Below are 25,824 nucleotides of genomic sequence, written 5' to 3'. Positions count from 1 at the left end.
GGGGGCGGAGGTTGCAGCGAGCCGAGATTGCGCCCTTGCACTCCAGCCTGGAAAACAAAAGTAAAACTCCATCTCAAAAAAAAAAATTGGCCTTGTAGCTTCTTTTTTTTTTGCTTTTCCCCTCAGAACATAAACAACTCATCCAAAATAGTGAGAAGCAGGTCACCAGGCATGAGCTCTTTTTTTTTTAAATTTTTTTTTTTTTTTTTTTTTTGAGACTGAGTCTTGCTCTGTCGCCCAGGCTGGAGTGCAGTGCTCACTGCAACCTCCGCCTCCTGGGTTCAAGTGATTCTCATGCCTCAGCCTCCCCAGTAGCTGGGATTACAGGCCTGTGCCACCACGCCCGCCTAATTTTTGTATTTTTTAGTAGAGATGGGGTTTCACAATGTTGGCCAGGCTAGTCTGGAGCCCCTGAGCTCATGATCCGCCCATCTCAGCCTCCCAAAGTGCTGGGATTACAGGTGTAAAACATCGTGCCCGCCTGCATGAGCTCTTTTGAGCTGGCGTTCAGTGAGCATTGTGGAAAGGGTGAGTCCAACTGAGACTTGCGGGTAAAGAGGGGACATCTGGGTTGGCAGGCTTACACCGACAAAATGCTACTGCTCAGTTCTCTTTGGGACAGACACCTAGGAACAGGAATGCTGTAGTCTTGGGAATCTTAAAATACCACAGATGCAAAGCAGAAAGAAGGGCAGCCCTCCGGCCCTTGGACTGCTGTTGTTGACGTCACCAACCATTTTCGCTCCCACCCCCACCCACCAAGAAGCTGAGACAGGGACAGGATGTTCTTTCCTTCCCTGGGCCTTTGCTGATGTTCCTGCCTGTTATTGAACATGTCATGTATTATCTGGAACACATCTGCCCCCATCTTCACCAGATTTCTGATCATTCATTAGGTTTCAACAAAAATTTCAATTTTTCTTTTTTGAGACGGAGTCTTGCTCTGTTGCCCAGGCTGGAGTGCAGTGTCAAAATCTCAGTCACTGCAACCTCTGCCTCCCAGGTTCAAGCAATTCTCCTGCCTCAGCCTCCCAAGTAGCTGGGACTACAGGTGCCCACCACCATGCCTTGCTAATTTTTGTATTTTTAGTAGAGACAGGGTTTCATCATGTTGGCCAGGCTGGTCTCCAACTCCTGACCTCAAGTGATCCGCCTATCTCGCACTCCCAAAGTGCTGGGATTACAGGCATGAGCCACCGCGCCTGGCTAAAAATTTCAGTTTTTCAAGAGGCTTTCTAGATCACCTCAATCTAAATAAAGTCCTTCCTCTTACATTCTTTCAGAGTACCCTATATTTTACCTAACACTTACCATGGTTTGTAACTGTGCACACTGTGTGTTATTTATGGTGGTTTCTCCACCAGCCTGTAACCTCCAGGAGTGCAGGCGACCACTGTGCTTTGTGCAGCACAATATCCTCAGCACTTGGTACAGTGCCTGGCACCTGGCAAGGGCTCAACATATATCTGCTGTGGAGTCGGGGGTGGGCAGATGGTTTTTTCTTTAAAATGAGCAGTTTGATCTTGGGACTAGTGTCCACACCATTTAAGGGTAGTAAAGGTTGAAACATAAAATTTTAGTACAAAAACCACAATAGGAAATGAAAGGCTGGGTGCGGTGGCTCACGCCTGTAATCCCAGCACTTTGGGAGGCCAAGGCAGATGGATCACAAGGTCAGGAGATTGAGACCATCCTGGCTAACACGGTGAAGCCCCGTCTCTACTAAAAATACAAAAAAAAATTAGCCGGGCGTCGTGGCACACTCCTGTAGTCCCAGCTACTTGGAAGGCTGAGGCAGGAGAATCACTTGAACCTGGGAGGCGGAGGTTGCAGTGAGCTGAGATCGCGCCACTACACTCCAGCCTGGGCGACAGAGCTAAACTCCATCTCAAAAAAAAAAAAAAAAGAAATGAAAGTTATCTTTTTCTAGTGATATAAATGCATAGCGGAGCTAAAGACAGAACCTATGTGGGTTACAAAAAAAGCCATCGATTTGAGATCTGCTCATAATATTTAAATAGCTTAAAGAAGAGGTGTTTAAATCTACTTTTATGAAATTTATTTCCAAATTGAAGTGGCAGTGTATATAAAGGTAACAGAGCTTGTGATAATTTACAGAAATGTTTGCTACAACATGCACATTATGAAGTATTTCAAACATATACACATTAGGTTTCATGCTGAATAAATAATCCCCCCAAATTTTTATTTTTACATAAAAATATAATATTGCACTCTTAACAAGACCAGTTATTTTGCATATTTTCTCTTTAGATAAATGATGAAATTCGGTTTTTAAAAAAAGACTGAGTAGCAACCCTATTCTAATAGGGGACTAATTTAAAGTTCTCAGTAAAAAAATGAAAGCTAGACAATAGCTGCAATTTTTTGTTAACAAAGCAAATCACTTCAACGTGAATAGGAGTAATCTCATCTCTGCACCTCCATGGACCTCAGGATTAACACCTGGCCTGAGCACACGGTGATCTAGATGCAGCCTAGGTATCACTACATGTGTATGCAGTTTAAGGTTAAAGCATACGTGGCCACTTGCTTTGTCTTGAATCTATCTTGACAGCAGAGACTTTGGAATTATATTTTATACGGTTTTTAAGCAGAATGTTTTAGAAAGTCTGGAAGTTACAAAAGTAGTACTGTAAACACCATATGAATTAAATTTCCATAACAAATGCACAAGTTATTCTTAGGCAGGGATACGTATTTTTATCCCATGGTAACATATTACTGAGCTTATCTGACAGTGTTTTCAAAGCCAATAAAGCAGCACCCCAAGTAAAAATATACAGACAGCCATCATATGGGAGAGACAGACGGCTCCAAGATGTTTAGGAATCCTGTCTTTATGGTATGTAAGTTTGCTGTGGAATACATGAGCTTTTATTATTCTTCCTACAATTCTCAGATGGTATAGGTTAGTAGAAACAGAATGAAATGGTTTCCTAAAATAATTCTTCTGCCTCCTATTTAAAATAAAGTAAGCTTTTATAATTCTGTTTTGGGGAAGAAAATTCTTCCTGCAGATTAGATTAAATGCCTTATTTAGGCTGTATTCTTAATACCCATGCAAACTTCTTGCATCCTGGAGGCTTTCTATTGCAAATTGGTACAGATTCAGTGCTCTGTAAATAGCAGACTTTAAGACTTACCATTGTGTTTAAACCTCAGTGACTCAACTAAGGATAGTCAATATCTAGCGTTATAGATTTTAAGTAAAATGTTTATGAAGAAACAGAATGTGTCTGAAATCCAAGATACCTGTATTCTTGTTTGTGGCTGTCAAAAAAATTCTGGTTCTCCTTTGAGCTAAGAAGGCAACTGGCAAAAACTTCCTAATTTTGAGATTCATTCGTAGTTTATTTTTAGTATTCAGATATTCCATAAAATATTTGGTACAGAGGCACCTACTGAATAATTTGCTTCTCAAATAAAGCAATTATCAAGTCCTAAAAATTATCTTTTTTTCTTTCCTCTTTTGGAGCATGTGTGTGTGGTGGGAGGAGTATTTCATGGCAGAAAACTTTTAAAATATAATTTTAGTGTGTTTTATATAAACAATTAGCCAACCAATTTAAATTCTACTGGTCCTTTTGGAATCATAGAAAAAGGGGAGACCTTAATATTTTCTTTGGAATACCTTGGTGGGAAAACATTTTAAGAATGTCATTTTAATGTACCATGCAAGGCTTAAAACTTGTTGGCTAGTGCATATTGACACAACCTTCTAGATTATCACTAAAATAGAACAGAACTTTCCTCTTAGGATCATGTGACTCTTCAGAATTTTGTGCAGATGAATAGACTTTATCATTATTTGGATGGTTTGTCCAGTCATCCATTTCTTTAGGTTCAACCTCCTAAAACTGGTGAAGTCAACAAATCTAGTTTGGAGTTAAAGTGCTTTGGAGAACGTGAAGTTCATTCGCATTCACCCGGCTGCATAGCTGCTAAGGAAGGAATAGAACATTGGCTGTTTCAAGCGCTGCTGGTCCTTCCGACACCAGGCGATCACGGTCCCATCACTGTTTGCTGTGTACAAATGGTGGCCATCACAAGAAAATGTAAGGCTGTAAAAAAAAAAAAATTCCATTTGTACATTATATTTCTTAAAATTGTATTAGCATATTGGTCATCATACTGAGGTTAGTGTAAAGAAGTTATCTTCAGTGGCGCAGAGAGACAAACTAAATGACTGCCTGCAACTCATTGTTTTGTCTGTAATTCTAACATAGTCACTCTGCTGACAAGTTTGATATGCTCATAAATGAGGTGATATAGAATAAAATCAGGATCAGAAAGCTCAGTACATTCTATTCTTCTTTGCATATCTTCTTTTGCCTCCTTGTTTATGCTTTATTACATAAACAGCAAATATTTGGGTGTACAAAACTTTAAAAAATATAACAGTACTATATTTTCTCCTTATAAAGATAAATAAGTATTTTATGGCTATATATTATTTCCCTGAAAGAGAAAAGGAAAAAAATGTAACATTAGTAATTAATTTATGTTCCTTAAACTTTTAATTTAGTACACTGAAAATACATTTAATTTAATAAAGTAAAATTTGAATCACTTTATTTCTAATTATTTAAAGTCAAATTTGTTAACTAAGCAAAGAATAACTGATTATTTATCTATTTTTGTCAAGCACTCCTGCAGCTATCAATCACCATTATGGTCTTGTCAAATATGAAAGGAAAAAATACAGTCTCTATGATTCCAGAGACACACTACAAGCAAGTCTTTCCATTAGACTCTCAGTTACTGACTCCGATTTTAAGCTCCATGAAGACAAGGAGTATGGTCTCTCTTGCTGCTGGGTCACGGACAACCCACCGTGTGTTAAGTGGTTGGCTTTTCATGATGACTTCAATTGCACATTTCTTTAAGTCTGTGTGCTTAAATACCTCTCTACGAAAAATACAATCACAAATTATATTCTGAAGCATAAGTGGGGGAGCAGATCTTACCTGATGATGGGCTTATTTGATTTGGGAAATGTAATTTCTCTCACAGGCTTTAAGTCCCATGTGCTCCATAACCTAGAGGGGAAAAAATCATCTAATTATGCAAGCTAAAATTACGCTCCCTAAAAAGCCCTCCATATTTGTTTATTTGTTAAAAATCATTTGGAAGGAAATGTAACAAACAATTAACAGTAGTTCCCTCTAGGAAGTTTGCAGGGGGTAGATGTGGGAATAAGAGAACTTTTAACTTTGTATACTTCCATACTGTTAATCTTTTATAGTTAACATAAAACTTCAAAACTGTACTAAAGCTATCTTTATTATCTACAAACAGGAATAACTAAAGAACCTACATCCCAAGGTGAGTTTAAATCTCTAAATACTGAATATTAATATGCCTAGATATTAAAAATTAATTTCTGAAACTCCTGTGTCCTTATGAATGAAATCAAAAAAAGAGAATCCAAATTCCTCTTACCTTACAATTCCATTTTCTAATCCCCCAGCAATTACATTGATAGATATTCCCTCAGGCTGGTTGGAGAAAGCCACGGAACAGATGATCTCCCTGCAGTGGACATGTCCAACGAGATCCCCATTCACCGTCCAGAGTCTGAGGTCACTGCCTCCGCCAGCTAAAACACCCAAATCATCCTGCAGGTTACCAGAATGTGGCTGTTTCAGAGCCCACCACATTTGGCCCCAGAAGGGCAACCCTGAAGGGCAAGCTCATTTGTTTACTGATGAAGTTTGTAGACAACCCATGACTGAAGACTGTATAAATGAAATTACTACACAAGTTGCACAGATTTTTCTTTTTCGTTTTCTTTTGAGACAAAGTCTAACTCTGTTGCCCAGGCTGGAGTGCAGTGGTGTGATCTTGGCTCACTGTAACTGCCTCCCGAGTTCAAGAGATTCTTCTGCCTCAGCCTTCTAAGTTGCTGGGACAACAGGTGCACTCCACCACATCCAGCTAATTTTTATATTTTTAGTAGAAATGGGTTTTTGCCATGTTGGCTAGGCTAGTCTTGAACTCCTGACCTCAAGTGATCAGCCCACCTCGGCCTCCCAAAGTGCTGGGATTACAGGCGGGAGCCACTGCACCAGGCCAAGTTGCATAGATCTCGATGTATTAATCAAGAGACAATAACCAGTGAAAAAATAAAAAGAAAAAGAAGCAATCTATGTGTACAGTAACAAGGTAAAATAATCTTTATGTAATTGTAATATTTCAGCATATGAACCACCAAATATGAGTTATGATTGAAAATACTTGGAAAGCTACAACAGTCTCCAAAAAGTGAAGGAAATATTCTGTAAAACCATCTATAAGAAGTGACTTGGCCAGGCGTGGTGCCTCATGCCTGTAATCCCAGCACTTTTGGAGGCCGAGGCAGGTGGATCACCTGAAGTCAGGATTTCGAGACCAGCCTAGCCAACATGGTGAAACCCCATCTCTACTAAAAATACAAAAAAATTAGCCAGGGGTGGTGGCGGGCGCCTGTAGTCCCAGCTACTCGGGAGGCTGAGGCAGAAGAATCACTTGAACCCAGGAGGTGGAGGTTGCAGTGAGCTGAGATAGTGCCACTGCACTCCAGCCTGGGCGACAGAGCAGAGCCTCTGTCTCAAAAAAAAAAAAAAAAAAAAAAAAAAGTGACTTACGTGACTTTTGAAGGAAAAAAAAAAGGTGTAGTAAAAATTACCTGAGTTAAAACTTAATTCTTGAAAAAAGAAGAAAAAGTATTCTTCAGAACATCTAAGATTAAATCTTATAAAGCAATACCTTATTAAACTAATTTTTTCTTTTCAAAGATTACAGAGTAACCAAAAGTTTTTCTTTTAGTTTTCTGGGGTTGGGGGAAGCATAATTGCCTGCCATGCTTTATAAACAGGATGGTTTGGGGGCTGATGATGATATGTCCCGCCTTCTCTGGGGAAATATTCTCATACTGATAAAACGGTTAGGAGGCACGATAAAGTCTGATGGCATAGTCTCACTACATTTAATTTTATCTTTTCATTAACATATAAGTAGAGGCTTTGCTTCTGTCTTTTATTAAGACAATGAAAATATTTCATATTTTATAGCAAAGAAACATATAAACAATGCTTCTTTATTTAAAAATATGCCAAAGACCGTCAAATACCACAGATGAAAATGCCCAGTGTGTTGCAGCATTATTCACAATAGCCAAGAAGAGGAAACAACCTAAATGTCTATCAACAGATGAATGCATAAACAAAATGTAGTATGTACACACACACACACACACACACACACACACATACAAATTTTCTTTAGCCGTAAAAAGGAATGAAGCATGCGAAAACATGGATGAACCCTGAAAACATCATGCTAAGTGAAATAAGCCAGACACAAACAGACAGGTACTGTATGATTCCACTTACATAAAATATCTACAATGGGCAAATTCAGAGAGATAGAAAGTAAAACAGAGGTTACCAGGGGCTGGAAGCTGAGGGAGGAGGAATGGGGAAATAGTGGTGATGGCTGCACAACACTGTTAATATAATTAATGCCACTGAACTGAATACTTAAAAAATGGCTGGAATGGCACATTTTATGTTAAATATACATTGAGACACATATGCACACACACACACACACACACACACACACAAATGCCCAATGTTCTACCAAGTTTTCCCATTGTAGAACATTGATTATGATATATCTAAATATAGCATCAAGCTGCAGGAGACTCAGTATGCTAAAGAAATAGAATTATAGATAATATTTTCCATGAGTAGGCTACATTTCAACCTTTCTTTTGAATTAAATGTTGGATAAAATATTTTTTAAAAAGATAAAATAATTAGATAAGTACTAGTAAGGCTAGAAGGCTCATTGAAGTCACTGGAAAAACAGCCATAGAAGATATTGAGGTAGGGGTTTCTCGCTGTAACCCATAGCTACCACTACCGCATGGCTTAATCCTTCAAAATAAAAAATCTAAATGTGGGCCTGGACTCTCAAGTATGGCATGGAACTTAGTAGCCAAAGAATTATCCTAGCAGCTCACTCAGTAACTTGGGCTACCACAAAACCAAATAACCACTCATCTGCCTACTTCTGTAAGTATCAAAATTTGACACTGTTACCCAATATCAGATTGCTCGAATGTATAATTTAACACATCAACTAAAAGTCAGAAACTTAGGCATTCCTGAAAAGCATCTCTATCCTTCGTATACATAGTCATGAAAATCAAAATAAATTAAAGAACCACCCCACTCTGAATCTTAGAATATTTTACTAACTCTATCTTGCCATTGGCAACAGAGGACCAGGCTATGGATGTCTCACCTTAGTTCAAAGGCATATATTTTGATCCAGTGATAGAATGGTAAACACACACACACCCCCCCCAGAAATCACTGATTACATTTTCACAGTTTAATACTTTTCACATCTTATCACTATAAAAACCATATCCCATCATAAGAACTGAGAAATTATGATCAGGAGGAATGAGCTTGACAATGTAACTTTTGAGAAGATGTTACACATACAGCACAGACACATAATAGAGTTGTCCCTAGGCATCTGAGAGGGATTGGTTCCAGGACCCCCGAGGATATCAAAATCCATGGATGCTCAAGTCCTTGATATAAAATGGTGTAGTATTTGCATATAACCTATGCACATCCTCCTGTATTCTTTTTTTTCTTTTGAGATGGAGTCTCGCTCTGTTGCCCAGGCTGGAGTGCAGTGGTACAATCTCAGCTCACTGCAACCTCCGCCTCCTTCAAGCGATTCTCCTGCCTCAGCCTCCTGGGTAGCTGGGACTACAGGCGAGTGCCACCATGTCTAGCTAAATTTTTGAATTTTTAGTAGAGACGGGGTTTCACTGTGTTAGCCAGGATGGTTTCGATCTCCTGATCTTGTGATCTCGTGGTCTACCCGCCTCGGCCTCCCAGAGTGCAGGGATTACAGGCATAGCCACCGTGCCCGGCCTCCTCCTGTATTCTTTAAATCACCTCTAGATTATTGATAATACCAAATACAATATAAATGCTATATAAATAGTTCTTATACTGTATTGTTTAGATAATAATAAGAAAAAAGTCTGTACATACTAAGTACAGATGCAACCATCCATTTTCCTCCCCTGATATTTTCAATCTGAGGTTGGTTGAATCCACAGATGTGAAACCCACAGATACAAAGGGTTGTCTGTATGTATATAAATACATAGACATATATCATATATATATATTTTAATTTTAAGATTACTTGGATGGTATCCAATAAATAGTCAAAATTTTTGATAGGTTAAATCTGATAACTTTCTTTCCTTCTTGGCCTACAAGAAAATAGGAGGATGAACTCTAGTCTGGGTCGCTAGAGATAAATCTGACCTCTCTTTAAAAAAGTAATTAAAAAAATTATGTTCTCTATATACCAAGTGCTCTTTATGACTTCTTTTATATATGTATCAAGAGACCTTAAAAAAAGTTGACAAGGCCTTTTTGTTCAAATTGGAAAAAAGTTTTACCCATTACTCTATTATATTGTATGCTACCCAGGGACACCTGAATACCCTACTAGTGAGTTGGTAATTGCAGAAAAAGTAATTTTGTTTCTCATTCCCATATGACTAGCTGATATAATATCACAGATATAAATCACTACTGGCAGCAGGAAAGTAATTAACTTTACAAAATTCAACTCCCTCAGGATCAGTCCTAACTTTCAAACACTGCCAAAACAAGAAAGTAGAGAACTCCATATAAATAATCATTATATTATTTCCCCAGCATTCCTCTTGATATGACACACTAAAAGCTGCTAATGCACAAATCAAGGAAATAAAAAATCATCAATCATTTGCACAAACTTGTACTACCAAAGTCAACTCTTTAAGATCTTTTCCCTTAGTTATAATCATTAGGAAATAAAAATATTTTCATGACATTATTTTATGACTGGGGGCTAAGACTAGCAAAAATTCTTTCATATCTGAAATCTAATCATGACTGAAGATATTACTTCTTTGAACATAAGAATAAATGAATGTTTTGTAGAAACAACAATAACAAAACCCTAACAGGTATCTGTGGTATAATGAAAAATAAGTATTTGGTCTTTGTCCCTGGTTCCTGGGACAGAGTCCCTAAAGCCCTTGGAATTTACTGTCTTCTGTATGCTAATGAGATGACTCTCAGTGGGGAGGACTACATAGCTTCAGTCTAGAGGCTGGCCACCAGAAAAATCAACCACATGATTGAGGACTGAAACTTCCAGATACCCCCCAACTCTCATGCCCACCTCCTGGTGAGGCAGGAGAATAGGGTCTGGAGGCAGGGAACCTAAGGCCGTTTCACACACACTTCCTAGAACTAAATTGAAAGGAAAACCCTAACTTTCCAGGCCTAAAGAACAAAAGGACCAGAGGCTACTCCCTTTGCAAAACCCCCACGTTTTCTGCTGGCAGATGGGAAATTGGCTGTCTGCAACCAATCAAACTGATTGTGGGTGGAGTCTTCGTTTGCAACTTTGTAACTTCACCTTAGCCTCCGATTGGTTGCAAAAAGCAATCAGATGTTTCCACAGGATTGTGACCTTTGTAACTCCATTTCAGCCTCTGATTGGTGGTTTTAGGCAAGCCATCAGACTGATCGTGGGATACCACTTCATTCACATGAGGTGAGCATAAAGTGGCCAATGGGAAACCTCTGGAGGGTATTTGTACCCAAGAAGATTCTATATCCAGGCCCTTGAGCCGCTGCTTGGGTCCACTTCCACATTGCTGAGTGTACTTTCATTTTCAATAAATTCCTGCTTTTGTTCTTTCGTTGCTTCATTCTTTCTTTGCTTTGCTGGGCGTTTTGTCCAATTCTTTGTTCAAAACACCAAGAACCTGGACAACTTGCAGTCAACACCCTCTACCAGTGACATTGGGAGCAGAGTGGGGGTGGAGATTGACCTATGTAACAAAACCTCCATAAAGTCCCTAAATGACAAAGGTAGGAGCACTTCTGGGTTGGTGAACACAACTATGTCAGAAATAATAAGTTTCTCTTCAAAGCTCCCTTGGTCTTTCTTGCTCTGTACACAGGCCCCACCCCTTGCTTAATTTATAATTAGCAAACCTCTATATGCCCAGACATGCCCAGACTTATTCTATAAACTACCTTTCCCACCTTAGCAACAGTCTCTTCCTCCCCTCCTCTTGCAAACAGCACATTTACCATATTTAGAAAAGTTTAAGTCTTAGCCAATAATTTGGTTAGATTGTTCAGTCCAACTCCAGCCAATGGGGAGAAGACACAGTAACAGGAGCTGCGTTAGTGATAAAAACTCTTCTCTCCTTTGTTTGGTATGCTCTTGCAATCAGACGGATGCAGGCAGCACCCTTCTGCAGAAGTAAACGTGCCTTGCTGAGAAATGTTCTGTCTAAGTGCTGGTTTTTCTTTGAGGCACTGAGCACTTGTTTCTAACAAAATGGGGGCTCATCTGGGATCCCATTCTCCTCTGGAGAAGGGTCTCCAATCATCTCTTGTGAGGAGACGTGTCTCACTGCAGCAGCCTCAAGAATGAGGGATTGAGACCCACTAGCGTGATGAATATACCAAGACTCTCAGCAACATGGAAGGAAAAGGCCTACAGATGCCATGGTGACCAAGTAATTCTGTACACAGACCAAGGTAAGAAAAGCCACAGGGGAAGTGAAGTACTTCTTTGGTGGTCGGGACATCCTGGAGGTTGAAAGTATGTGAATGAGATGCACAATTAAGTGCAAAGCGAGTGTGGAGTAAAGTAAAGGAGTGCAAGAAACCTCCAGTGGGGAGGGGGGTTAAGTCTCCAGGGAAAGGGTGCAAGAAATCTCTAGTAAGAGAGGTTGAACCCCATACACTCAGGAAACTCAAGGACACATCTAAAACTTCCAGGACGGGAAAAAATCCTAGTAAAACAAAAACTACAAAGAGCAAAGCAGATAATATGATTCCCTCTGATAGCCCTCTAAGTCTCATGTTAAAATATTGGAAACATAATGAAAAGACAGTAAACCTGAGCTCTATTTGGGAAAAGAAATGGAGCTAGTATTTAAACTATTTATTTTCACAAGGATTACAGGCACCTGCCACCACGCCCAGCTAATTTTTGTATTTTTAGTAAAGACAAAGTTTTGTCATGTTGGCCAAGCTGGTCTCAAACTCTTGACCTTAAGTGATCCACCTGCCTCAGCCTCCCAAAGCATTGGGATTACAGGTGTGAGCCACTGCACCCAGCCCAAAGTACCTGTTTTTATGGAGTTTACATTCCAATGGAGAAGACAAACAATAACAATATAAGCAAATATAACACATCAACTGCTATAAAGAAAAGGCAGGGAATAGGGATAGAATGCATTGAATTTTGTCAAATGCTTTTTTCTGTATCTTTTGAGATTATCATATGGCTTTCGTCCTTCATTCTGTTAACACGATATATCACATTTACTGATCTGTATATGTTGAATCATCTTTACATCCCAGGATGAATACCACTGGGACAGAATGTGGAGAGGGTTAATACTTTAGATAAGATGGCTTGGGGAAGCCTGTTTGAAGAGAAAACATATGCAGAGGCCCCAATGAGGTAAGCATATGAGCCATATAAATATTTAGGGAAAAAGCATTCTGGACAAAGGTAAAAGCAAGTGAAAAGGCCCTAAAATGTAACTTACTTGGCATGTTTAAGGAATAACAAAGAGGTCAGTGAGGTTACAGCATAGTGATTAAGAGAGAAGAATAGTAAGAAGTGACATAAGGAAGAAAGCCAGGTCCTTATAGCCTGGCGTAGATATGTAAATGGGAAGCAATTAGATTAAGAAGAGGATGACATAATTCGATTTACCTTTATGAAATAGAGCTACAGTGTGAAAGTTAGACTGAAAAAGATTAAAGAGGAAAGCAAAGACCAGTTAGGTTATTATAGTGTTCTAGATAACAGTTTTGGACTAGTGTGATGGATGTTAGGGTAGGAGAGGTTAGAAGTTAGATTCAGACTCTATTTTGTAAGTAGAGAAGATAATGTCTGCTAATAGCTTGGATATAAGGAGAAAGAAGGAGAGGAGTAAAGGATGACTCAGGTTTTTGACCTGTCAACTGGGTGAATTCTGAAATTCAGAGATGAGGCATACTGGAGAAGGAACAAGTTTGGAGGAATGTAGAATCAAGTTTTGTTTTGGCTATGTTAAGTTGGAAATGCTGTGTAGGCAATTAGATATCCAAGTCTGGATTTCAGGGTATAATTTGGAACTGGAAAAATAAATTTGGGAGTCATTAGGGAATAACCATGACTTTGGATAAGATCACCTAGTACAGCTAGAGAACAGAAGGTAGCAAAAGACAGAGACCTAAGGTATGCCATCATTAAGAAGTAGACAAAAAGAAGACGAACCAGCAAAAGACTGAGAAAGACCCACCAGTGACCTAGAAGAAAACTCAGGAGACTAGTATTCTGAAAGCCACCGGAAGAAAGTGTTTCACAAAAGGGAGGTAGTACTGAATGTTGTGGAATGTTGCCTGTATACCTAGAAAAAAGCAACTTTGGCTGCTTTTTAAGTGAATGTGATAGAGTTTGTACTGCAAATAACTTTCCATATTGCTTTTCAAATCATGATATTTTAGTTCTTAAGATCATGTAGAACTTTCCATTGTGAAAAGGGATTTGATTATTTTTATCACTAAAGAAACTTTTCTAAACTTAATTAAAAAAAAAAAAACCACCTAACCAAATTAATTCTAGAAACTCGATTACCATGGACTAAGTGTCTTCCCATTACCCTACTAAGAGTCTGAACTGCTCACTAGAAAGATATTGGCTTATCCCCTTATAAGATGCTTTATAGGTTGCATTTTATACAGACTATGTATTTAGTCTGTCTTCCACCCTTTACTCCCTCAAGACTCAAAGCCTCCTAGCACAAACTCCACCCCTCAAATTCCCAGTTCACTGACACCAGCCTGGAGATCACATCCTTATCAGAAGTTGGAAAGAGGGAAAGCTCGAGCCCATCTGGGAAGGAACTTACCTGGTGCTCTTAACAACTGAAACAGTAATCCAAACTGCTGAAAAAGGGTAGACCCATTATACCTGAGTCAAGAAAGCACTGCCCTCTTCAAAGCCATGGACCACTGTCCCAGGGCCAACTCCCACCAAAGTAATGTTAAAAAGAAAAGTCTAATCAGTCTGTCTCTTTTTCTCTTCTCTTTCCCTTAACGACCCCCTCCATTTTATTATTAATGTAACTAAGTCAAGCTCACCCCAAAATATTACTTTTAATGCTTGTTTTGTTATACCCTGCAGGAAACTTCAATGCCAAAGAGAAATAGCGTCAGAAAAATACCTCTGCCCCTCCAGGGAAGCCGCTACTGCCCCCTTATCCCACCTGTGGTGGGGGGATCAGCACTCTCTCCCCAACTTATGTTCTCAATTGGCATATGTCGTTTAGACCACCAAAAACCAAAAATCAAGGTTAGACATCCTCAGATGATTGTGCCACCCTAAAGCCTTACCTCCATTTCACCAAAGGAGTCACTGCCCCCCACAACTGTCACACCCACCACTGCAACCCACTACTCATCTCTATTACTATCCCTACCTCTAGCAACTCTAACCCCACCTTAGGCGCTTCTATGGTCTAGAAGAAAATGTCGTTAGAAAGGACTCTATAGGCTTCTTTGAAATGCTCTTTGTTTCTTCCCTGCTATCCTCTATTGTTACCCCTTCCCCAAGCCCATCCAATCAAACCACTCCCACTTCATGCCCAATGACAAAAGCAAAGTAGTTATAATAAAAGTCGAGGATTTAAAACAAACTTTAGCCTTAAAAACTGGGTACCAAGATATAAATGCCTGGCTGAAATGGATTAAATATTCTGCTCACACCTTAAATAAAAGCAATTGTTGCGCTTTTGCAACAGGCAGAGCAGAAATCCAAATCGTCCCCTTTCCACTTGGATGGTCCTCTGACCAACAGAATATGAACTGCATAGTAGCTCTCTTCCAGGACCCCACAGCCTGGGGCAATAAGGTATGCCAATCTCTCGTTACTACTCCCAGAAGTTAAAGGCTCTGTGGATCAGCCCTCGAGAGCTATTTGGCCTCCAATTAACGTCAGTTTTACCTTGTGTCTCTCACGAGAGGGGGAATATTTGGCATTCCTTGGAAGCCTAACAGGATGCAGTGAATCTAAGCCTTTTCAAGAGTTAACCAGCGAGTCTGCCCTTTTTCATCCCCAAGTGGATGTATGGTAGTATTGTAGTGGACCACTATTAAGTACTCTGCCAAGTAAACGGAGTGGCATTTGCGCTCTAATCCAATTAGCCATCCCTTTCACCCTGGCATTTCATCAACCAAATAGAAAGAACAATCGTAAAAAAAAAAAAAGTGTCCCCCTTGGGTCTTTTGATCCTCACATATACATAAATGCTATCAAAGTTCCACAAGAGGTGCTAAATGAATTTAAAGCCAAGAATCAAACAGCTGCAGGATTTGAATCTATATTGTTCTCATGGGCAACTGCAAGCAAAAATGTAGACTGGATAAATTACCTTTATTATAATCAACAGCGGTTTGCTAACTATACTAGGGATGCCATTAAAGGAATAGCTGAACAATTAGGTCCTACCAGTCAGATGGCTTAGGAAAATAGAATAGCCCTTAACATAATATTGGCCAAAAAGGGCAGGGTCTGTGTCATGATTGGAGTCCAATGCTGTACTTTTATCCCTAACAACACAGCCCCCGATAGAACAATCACAAAAGCCCTACAGGGCCTTATCACCCCAGCAAATAAATTAGCCAAAAATTCATAGAAAAAATGGTTTAGAAAATAGAAAGGACTCATAACATCAATCTTTACCCCCCTTGCAATTGTTACCAGTGTACTCATTCTTGTAAGTTGCTGCATCATACCTTGTATTCGTGGATTAAGGCAAAGGCTTATAGAAAAAGCTCTTACCAAAACCTCTCTCGATTCTCCCCCGCCCTACTCAAATAAGTTCCTACTTTTAAACAACCAAAAGGAACTACAAAGCCAAGAGATGTTAGAAAAATTTAAGAAATCTGAAGAGGAAGAACTATAAAATCAAAAGGGGGAAAACTGTCAGAAATAATAAGTTCCAAGCTCCCTTGGTCTTTCTTGCTCTGTACACAGCCCCCACCCTTGCTTATTTTGTAACTAGCAAACCTCTATACGCCCAGACATACCCAGACTTGCTCTGTAGACTACCCTTCCTGCCTTAGCAACAGTCTCTTCCTCCCCTCCTCTCGCATATTGCATGTTTACCATAGTTAGAAAAGTTTAAGTCTTAGCCAATTGAGTTAGTTTAGATTGTACAGTCTGACTCCGGCCAATGGGTAGAGGACACAGCAACAGGAGCTGTGTTAGGGATAAAAATCTTTATCTCCTTTTTTTGGTGTGCTCTTATGATCGGTCAGTCGGATGCAGGCAGCACCTTTCTGCAGAAGTAAATGTGCCTTCCTGAGAAATTTTCTAAGTGCTAATTTTTCTTTACGGCACCAAGCACTTGTTTCTAACAACTGTGTGCCAGAAAGCGGTGCACCCTAACTCCACAACCCTGACTCCAGGAGGACAGACACTCCAGCACTCAGGACACCTCCAGACCTGTTCCTGTGCACCTCTTCAGCCGGTGTTCATTTCTATCCTTTATAATAAATGATAGTTGTTAAGTATAAATAGTGTTTTATTGAGTTCTGTGAGTCATTCTGTGTCCGGAATTGGTGGGTTCTTGGTCTCACTGACTTCAAGAATGAAGCCGCGGACCCTTGCGGTGAGTGTTACAGCTCTTAAGGCAGCGCGTCTGGAGTTCTTCATTCCTCCCAGTGGGCTCGTGGTCTCGCTGGGTTCAGGAGTGAAGCTGCAGATCTTCACGGTGAGTGTTACAGCTCATAAAAGCAGCGTGGACCCAAAGAGTGAGCAGTAGCAAGATTTATTGCAAAGAACGAAAGAACAAAGCTTCCACACCGTGGAAGGGGACCCGAGCGGGTTGCCAATGCTGGCTCCGGCAGCCTGCTTTTATTCTCTTCTCTGGCCCCACCCACATCCTGCTGATTGGTAGAGCCAAGTGGTCTGTTTTGACAGGGTGCTGATTGGTGCGTTTACAATCCCTGAGCTAGATATAAAGGTTCTCCATGTCCCCATCAGATTAGTTAGATACAGAGTGTGGACACAAAGGTTCCCCAAGGCCCCACCAGAGCAGCTAGATACAGAGTGTTGATTGGTGCACTCACAAACCTTGAGCTAAACACAGGGTGCTGATTGGTGTGTTTACAAACCTTGAGCTAGATACAGAGTGCCGATTGGTATATTTACAATCCCTGAGCTAGACATAAAGGTTCTCCAAGGCCCCACTAGAGCAGCTAGATATAAATTGTCGATTGGTACACTCACAAACCCTGAGCTAGACACAGGGTGCTGATTGGTGTATTTACAAACCTTGAGCTAGATACAGAGTGCTGATTGGTGCGTTTACAATCCCTGAGCTAGATATAAAGGTTCTCCATGTCCCCATCAGATTAGTTAGATACAGAGTGTGGACACAAAGGTTCCCCAAGGCCCCACCAGAGCAGCTAGATACAGAGTGCCCATTGGTGTGTTTACAATCCTTGAGCTAGATACAGCGTGCCGATTGGTGTGTTTACAATCCCTGAGCTAGACATAAAAGTTCTCCAAGGCCCCACCAGAGCAGAGTGTCGATTGGTGCACTCACAAACCTTGAGCTAAATACAGAGTGCCGATTGGTGTGTTTACAATCCCTGAGCTAGATATAAAGACTCTCCACGTCCTCACCAGACTCAGGAGCCCAGCTGGCTTCACCCAGTGGATCCCACACTGGGGCTGCAGGTGGAGCTGCCTGCCAGTCCCGCACGCCATGCGCTCGCACTCCTCAGCCCTTGGGTGATCGATGGGACTGGGCGCCGTGGAGCAGGGGGCGGCGCTCGTCGGGGAGGCTCGGGCTGCACAGGAACCCACGGAGGTGGGGGAAGGCTCAGGCATGGCGGGCTGCAGTCCCGAGGCCTGCCCCGCGGGAAGGCAGCTAAGGCCCTGCGAGAAATCGAGCGCAGCGCCGGTGGGCTGGCACTGCTGGGGGACCCAGTACACCCTCCGCAGCCACTGGCCCGGGTGCTAAGTCCCTCATTGCCCGGGACCGGCAGGGCAGGCCGGCTGCTCCGACTGCGGGGCCTGCCAAGCTCACGCCCACCCGGAACTCCAGCTGGCCCGCAAGGGCCGCACGCAACCCCGGTTCCCGCTTGCGCCTCTCCCTCCACACCTCCCTGCAAGCTGAGGGAGTGGGCTCCAGCCTTGGCCAGCCCAGAAAGGGGCTCCCACAGTACAGCGGCAGGCTGAAGGGCTCCTCAAGTGCCGCCAAAGTGGTAGCCCAGGCAGAGAAGGCGCCGAGAGCGAGCGAGGGCTGTGAGCACTGCCAGCACGCTGTCACCTCTCAATTCTAGCAAATTATTGAACCTGAGGGTGGGGCTCATGGCAGCCTCCAAATTTGCAAACTTCTAGTGTCACAATTGAACTGCACGGTTGGACACCCAGTTGGTGTCAGAGAATTGGTTGGTGTCTGGAAAAACACCATACATTTTGTGTTAGAAAAAAAGAAACAATGTAAAAAATGCAAGCAAAGGATAGAGGACTAGCCACTATAGGTATGTCCAACACTGAATGGACAGAAAGAAGCAAACAGTTTTTCAAAGGATCCTTTGCCTCTTAAGACCCTTAAAAATAGAAATGCAAACAGAAAATTCATGAATTTTCCAACTGTTCTTTTCTGCTGGATGCATTGGTTTCTTAACATGTATATATGAAACAACAACAACAACAACAAAAGACTCTTGATTAGGTGATATATTTTTGTCATGTAATTTTTAAGGCAAATTATACTTCCATTTATTATTCTATACTGTTGCTCTCTGTCTGAACCTGGGAGACATATATTCAAGCTGGTCATCTGCTGAGGCTTTTCATTTAGTCAGGAGTGTTAAATAAAATTTACGGGAGGCTAATGTTTTAGACTGAGCTCCTGCACTAGGCCCTAACATACCAGATCAAACAAGAATGGAGTAGTCACTTGTGTGAGGTGACACATAATCAAACTGAACTTGGAAATGGGCTGGTTTTCCAAAAAACAGGAGATTCACAGCAATCAATGATAGGGGATCACTCAAGTTGAGCTGGTACGATAAGGAAGTTCCTTCTGCTTTAATCCTCTAAGGAAAGTAACTGTGGAATGATCAATCTGAGTTTTGTTCTTTGTTTCTGCTTTCTTCAGCTTTTTCTGCCTATGAAGCCTGCCTCCTCTGCTCAGCTCACTGGGGTACCTTTCTGTTTCATAGATGGAATGCTGCCTGATTCATGAATCATTAATAAAAGCTAATTCAATTTTTCAACTCAATTTGTTAAAATTTTGTTCTTTCACAGGAGGAAGGTAACAAAGTTAATAGTTACAAAGCAGAAGCAAAAAAGGGGAGAAAAGTCAAAACCAACAAAACTGAAAAAATTAACAATAATTCGCTTAACATGTACTCAAGTGCAATTTTACATGTATCAGGAAAATAGTTAAATTATGACAATACTAACTTCTGCATAAGCTGAGGCCTAAATTGATGAACTCAGTCTTGGACCATATTATATTTTTATACATGTACATGCTGTTACCAAAGTATTTAGATCTGGCAGGGACCTGAGAGAATGGCTCGACCTAGGAGGTAGCCACTGGCCAAATGCGCTGTTAGAGCACCAGCCAGCCCTGTGCTTTGGGTTGGAGCAAGCTTACCTGAATCACACACAGTAGCAATGTCACCTGAAGTTTCACTGGCAGAGACAGCTGTGACAGGGCTTTTGTGTCCCGCCAGACTTTGTACATAGCATAACCTGAAAGACAAAAGACATGAATTTGTATATGATCATTAAATATAATTACCTTCTCTTATTTTGTAATTTTTTCTCAGTCTATGTACCTATAAGGCATACATGTTTTCCTATCTGATTGTATGACTTCAATAAAATATAATAGGTAATCTTACTACCTTTAAGCATGTGTTTCATGGTTAAAATGATTATAACATAAAGACATTATTTTGGTTTTTCCATTTCATATAGTAAAAATGAATATATTAAAAATGCTATGTTTGATTTGGAGACCTTCTTCTGTACCTGTTTAAATCCCATATGATGCAGGTTCCGTCTCTGCTCACACTTATCAGTATACTGTATGGTTTGCAAACAAATAAGCTGGTTATCTCTTCTGTGTGACCATAGAGATGTATCTGAGTCTCCATTTCTATTTCTGATGGCTGAAATTTTAAAATTAAGTGTAAGATAAAAACCACAACAAAAAGTATTCTAGTATAGTATCTCAAAAATAAAACAACCAAAGTGACTCAAATGGTCTTCTCAAACATATCATTCTTCAATCTTATTCAGAGTAAAACAAAGAAAGAAATTTAAAAAATTTTAATTCCTCATAATTTCAACTTACCTGCTTTTCATTTTTGTCTATTCTTCCAATCTTTGTTCAAATATACATGTATTTTTATAGTTGTAATATTGCCACATAAAAATTTCCTATTTTATATTTTACATATTCTCCTATAAGCATTTTCCAATTTTGACATTGTCTTCAAAATAATTTTTAATGGTGTTATAATATTCTATACAGTTAGTACACCATAATTTACAAGTATCCTTCATTGACAGGCATTTAAAATTGTTTCTATTTTTTTCAAATTATAGATAATACCATCAATTCTTCATGTATAAAAGGTTTTTAGTAGATTAGAGGGCAGACCTTTGGGAAATAAATAAAGTTTTTTAAGAAGAAATGCTTCTGTAAAAAAAAATTCTGGGCACAGTGGCTCACGCCTATAATCCCAGCATTTTGGGAGGCCGAGGCGGGTGGATCATGAGGTCAGGAGTTCGAGACCAGCCTGGCCAACATTGAAACCCTGTCTCTGCTAAAATTTCCAAAATTTCCCTAGTGGGTTCGTGAATATTAATAATTTTATAGTTCTTGACAGCGTACTTTCAGAAGGTGTCATACAAATTGGTGATGTTACCAATGGTAATGGGCCCTAATGCTACCGATACCCAGCAGTTATGGCTTGACTTTCTAAACCAAAGCTTGCAAACTGGTGCTCTGAAGGCCACATTGGCTCACGGATACTAGATGTCCACACAGGGTTTGACTCTTGCTTTGTTAGGTTAACTATTATCATAAAGCATTTCAATATTTCCCCTTCAAAAATATAGAAAAGTAGAAAGAATAAGTATAATAAAGAGCTATATACTAACTACCCAGTTAAACAAATCTTAACATTTTATATTATCAATTTATTGTTTAAATAAAGCATTAAACATTGTACATATAATTTGTGTACTGTTCTACATCCTATTTCCTCTCTCGTCAGAAGTTACTACTATCCTAAATTTTGTATTTATGTTCCTATGTAAGTTTTTATACTTCTATTATGTTACTATAGCTATAAACAACATACTATATAATATATATATGTATTATATTGTATTTCATATTTATGAATTCTAAATATATGGTATTATTTTTTAGGTATCTTCTGCATCTTGCCTTTTCTCAAAAACACTAGTTTTTGAAATATATCTGTGTTGATATATTAGGTATAGCTATCTATCTTAGCTGCTATGTAGTCCGGTTACATATTTTTATATACATAAAAATACATATTTTACACTTAGAGAATCAAAAGACCAGGCAATACCAGGCTCACATTATTCCTTGGAACAACTGGCTTGAGCTGTGTAGCAACTGCCTGTTTAGCTAGGGCATGTGACCTTCACCTGAAAACAATCACAGCGACCAGATCAGCTTTTAACAAGAGCAAGAGTCGTAGGCCTGGATCCCTGGGCCCTCCCTTTAGATCCATTCTGGCTCTCAGATTGTGACCCTCTCCACAGCCAGAAGTCTGCAGAGCCACTGAGATATGCCCATAAACCATTTCAGATCATGCTTTGAGGTATGTAGGACCAAGGAATTCCCTGCTCTAAAGGACCTGAGCCCCTTCCTTTTCTGCTTGGGTTCCACAGCATTGAGTTTGTGATTCGGCCCCACTCTAAATCTTTGAAAATTTCCTAAGTTTCAAGTGGCAATCAAGGTTGCTTTAAATGATATTTATTTTATTATAACTTTTAACTTTTTCATAAATTTATTTTCTTAGCTGTATTTTTTTGTGCCTGGTTTTGTGTATTTGTCACTACATTAAAACATTTACTTGTAGGAATTCCTCTATTTGTGGAACAGAATGCAAGTAACTTCCTTGTTTCTGCCAGATGACACCGACCACCACACCAGCCTGGGGCCACCTTAACGCAAAGTGAAGTCTTTGAGGATCCTAGACAAACCAGGGAATTCCAGCCCAGGATATAACTCTATGCAAGGGTTCTCCCATGCAACTCATTTTCATTCTGAGAGAGCAGCCGGTTAGGGACCAGCCTTTTGGAGGCGGGCTCTCTTGGCACTCCCCAGCTTGCTTAGTTCCTGGGTGCTGTTTTCCATTTCTTCCACAGAGGCTGTCCGAGGACAGTGTCAGTGTTTCAGGATTGACAGTGTCCTCAGGGCTAAAGCTCCTCCCTGCTTATTTACCTCTCTGACTTGGTATTTTCTTACTAGCTTGTCAGATCTTCAATGCTTTTAAGGCTCTCTCTCTCTCTCTCTCTCTCTATATATATATATCTATACGAATATATATATATAAATATATCTATACGAATATATATATAAAAATATATCTATACGAATATATATATAAATATGTCTATACGAATATATATATAAATATGTCTATACGAATATATATATATGTCTATACGAATATATATATAAATAAGTCTATACGAATATATATATATAAATATGTCTATACGAATATATATATAAATATGTCTATACGAATATATATATAAATATGTCTATACGAATATATATATAAATATGTCTATACGAATATATATATAAATATGTCTATACGAATATATATATAAATATGTCTATACGAATATATATAAATATGTCTATACGAATATATATATAAATATGTCTATACGAATATATATAAATATGTCTATACGAATATATATATGTCTATACGAATATATATATAAATATATCTATACGAATATATATATAAATATATCTATACGAATATATATATAAATATATCTATACGAATATATATATATAAATATATCTATACGAATATATATATAAATATATCTATATGAATATATAAATATATCTATACGAATATATATATAAATATATCTATACGAATATATATATAAATATATCTATACGAATATATATATAAAAATATCTATACGAATATATATAAATATATCTATACGAATATATATATATAAATATATCTATACGAATATATATATATAAATATATCTATAAGAATATATATATAAATATATCTATACGAATATATATAAATATATATATGAATATATATAAATATACATACACGAATATATATCTATACGAATATATATAAATATATATAGGAATATATAGATAAATATATATATACGAATATATAGATAAATATATACGAATATATATAAATATATATACATGAATATATATAAATATATATACGCACAACTAAGACTGAATAAAAATATATTTTATTATATGTTTACATTATATTAAAATATACACATATAAGTTATATTAAAACATGGATATATTTTATAAAGATATATTTTTGTATATATATTTTATCCACTCTTCATTGTTTCAGGGGAGGATTATTCTGAAAAACTTTTTTAAGAAACAGGAAATCTCTTGTTGGCCATCGGCCATGATCATAGTTTCGTTTATTTATTTTTGTTTTTTGAGACAGGGTCTCGCTCTGTCACCCAGGCTGCAGTGTAGTGGTGTGATTATAAGCTCACTGTAGCCTCAAACTCCTGGGCTTAAGTGATCCTCCCATCTCAGCCACCTGAGTAATAGGACTATAGGTATGCACTACCATGCCCAACTACTTTTTAAATTTTTTTTTTGTGGAGATAGGCTCTTGCTATGCTGCCCAAGCTGGTCTCAAATTCTTGGCTTCAAGTGGTCCTCCCACCTGGGAAGGCCTCCCAAAGTGCTGGGATTATAGGCATGAACCACTGTGACTGGCCCATGGATATTTTTAATAAGGACACACAAGTGGTTTTCTTTTTTTTTTTTTTTTCTTTTTTTCTTTTTTTTTTTTTTTTTTGAGATGAAGTCTTGCTCTTGTTGCCCAGGCTGGAGTGCAATGGTGCAACCTTGGCCCACTGCAACCTCCACCTCCCGGGTTCAAGTGATTCTCCTGCCTCAGCTTCCTGAGTAGCTGGAATTACAGGCACCTGCCACCACACCTGGCTAATTTTTGCATTTTTAGTAGAGAAGAGGTTTCCCCACGTTGGCCAGGCTGGTCTCGAACTCCTGAGCTCAGGCGATCCTCCTGCTTCAGCCTCCCAAAGTGCTGGGATTACAGGCGTGAGACACTACGCCTGGCCTACAAGTGATTTTCATATTACAGAGAGAGAGAGATAATGTGGAAGGCAACCCATACATTTATGCATCCAACAAACATTGCTGAGTGTCCCCTACTGTGTGCCTGTCACTGAACCAGGAGCTGGGGATACAGAGTTCCCCTCCGGGAGCTCCATGGCAGTAAGGAGTGAGGGCTACCAAAGATGATTTTCACAAAGAACTCCGGGGACCCACAAATAAGTCGCTTCCTCAGACTGGGGACAGGGAGTGAAAGGGGGATTCCCTGGAAGACGGCATATGAACTGAAGTTTTGAAGAACTGGCAGAATTTACTCAAAGAAAAATGGCTGTCGAAGGGCACTCTGGGCTAAGAAGACAGCATGTGTGAGGGAAAGGAGAAATGAGAGAAAGTGGCATTGCCAATGTTACTGGGAGCAGGGTAGGTAGGGAGCAGGAAGAAATGTGGTGGTGAGGTAGAGGGGGCAGTGAGGCAGAGAGGGGTCAGAGCACGGAGCCTGGTGTGTGATGCCTAGCAACCTACATTTTATCCCCCAAGCAATAAGGGGTCACTGAAGTGTCTGGGGCAGAACTAATGTGATGCAGTCGGCATTTTAGGAAGGCCATCATTAGAGCCTACAAGGAGACTCAACTTCCAGGGACATGAGACTGGCGGCCAGGACACCAGTGAGAAGGTCAATATAGGGACCCAGGCAGGATGCAAAGGAATGAGCTGGGGCAATGGTCAGGGGGACATCTGGAGGAGACAGGTTTGACTCATTTCTATTTATCCTGCCAAGCATTGCTGTGATTCTTTAATCCAAAATTCAAGTTTTAATTGTAGGAAAATCTCAGTCATCATGTCTTCACACTGGGCCTTTCTTCCTTCTCTCATCCTGTAACTACTCATCACATTTGGATGCTCTCATTCTAGCCCTCATATCCCTTCTTTCCTCATTTTTTTTCTTTATCTTTCTATTTTATATTCTGTGTAAATTTTTTCAGTTCATTAATTCTGTAATCTGCTGCTTAACTAGCTGTTCCAATGAATTGGCTGTGACGCGCTGGGCAGGTTACAAGAAGGATTAACTGTGTGTTTCAGTAGTCTCATGTAAAAATGGAGATAATGACAAAACCTGCATCAAAGGGTTATTACTAAGATTTAATGTGTGGCTCATGTCTGTAATCCCAGCACTTTGGGAGGCTGAGGCAGGAAGATCGTTGAGCCCAGGAGCTCGAGAACAGCCTGGGTAACATAGTGGGAGCCTGTCTCTAGAAAAAAATTTAAAAAGT

At 39.5% G+C, this 25,824-nt stretch overlaps 1 protein-coding gene across 1 annotated transcript in view; it reads right to left on the bottom strand.

Moving 5' to 3' along the window:
• Positions 1-2,036: 2,036 nt before the first annotated feature.
• The window catches only part of LYST (lysosomal trafficking regulator), a 213,573-nt gene continuing 189,785 nt past the window's right edge, over positions 2,037-25,824 (bottom strand). The window contains exons 49-53 of the mRNA XM_024252983.2: positions 20,185-20,324; positions 19,805-19,902; positions 5,467-5,623; positions 4,992-5,063; positions 2,037-4,085 (exon numbers count right to left, since the gene is read on the bottom strand). Coding sequence (XP_024108751.2) covers positions 3,947-4,085; positions 4,992-5,063; positions 5,467-5,623; positions 19,805-19,902; positions 20,185-20,324 — 606 coding nt within the window. The 3' untranslated portion in view covers positions 2,037-3,946. The remainder of the gene's footprint in view (positions 4,086-4,991; positions 5,064-5,466; positions 5,624-19,804; positions 19,903-20,184; positions 20,325-25,824) is intronic.

The sequence above is a fragment of the Pongo abelii genome, chromosome 1 (assembly GCF_028885655.2).
Source record: "Pongo abelii isolate AG06213 chromosome 1, NHGRI_mPonAbe1-v2.0_pri, whole genome shotgun sequence".
In the NCBI taxonomy this organism is placed as follows: Eukaryota; Metazoa; Chordata; class Mammalia; order Primates; family Hominidae; genus Pongo; species Pongo abelii.
Note: the sequence above shows the minus strand (reverse complement) of the source record. Positions and strands in the feature narration are given on the sequence as shown.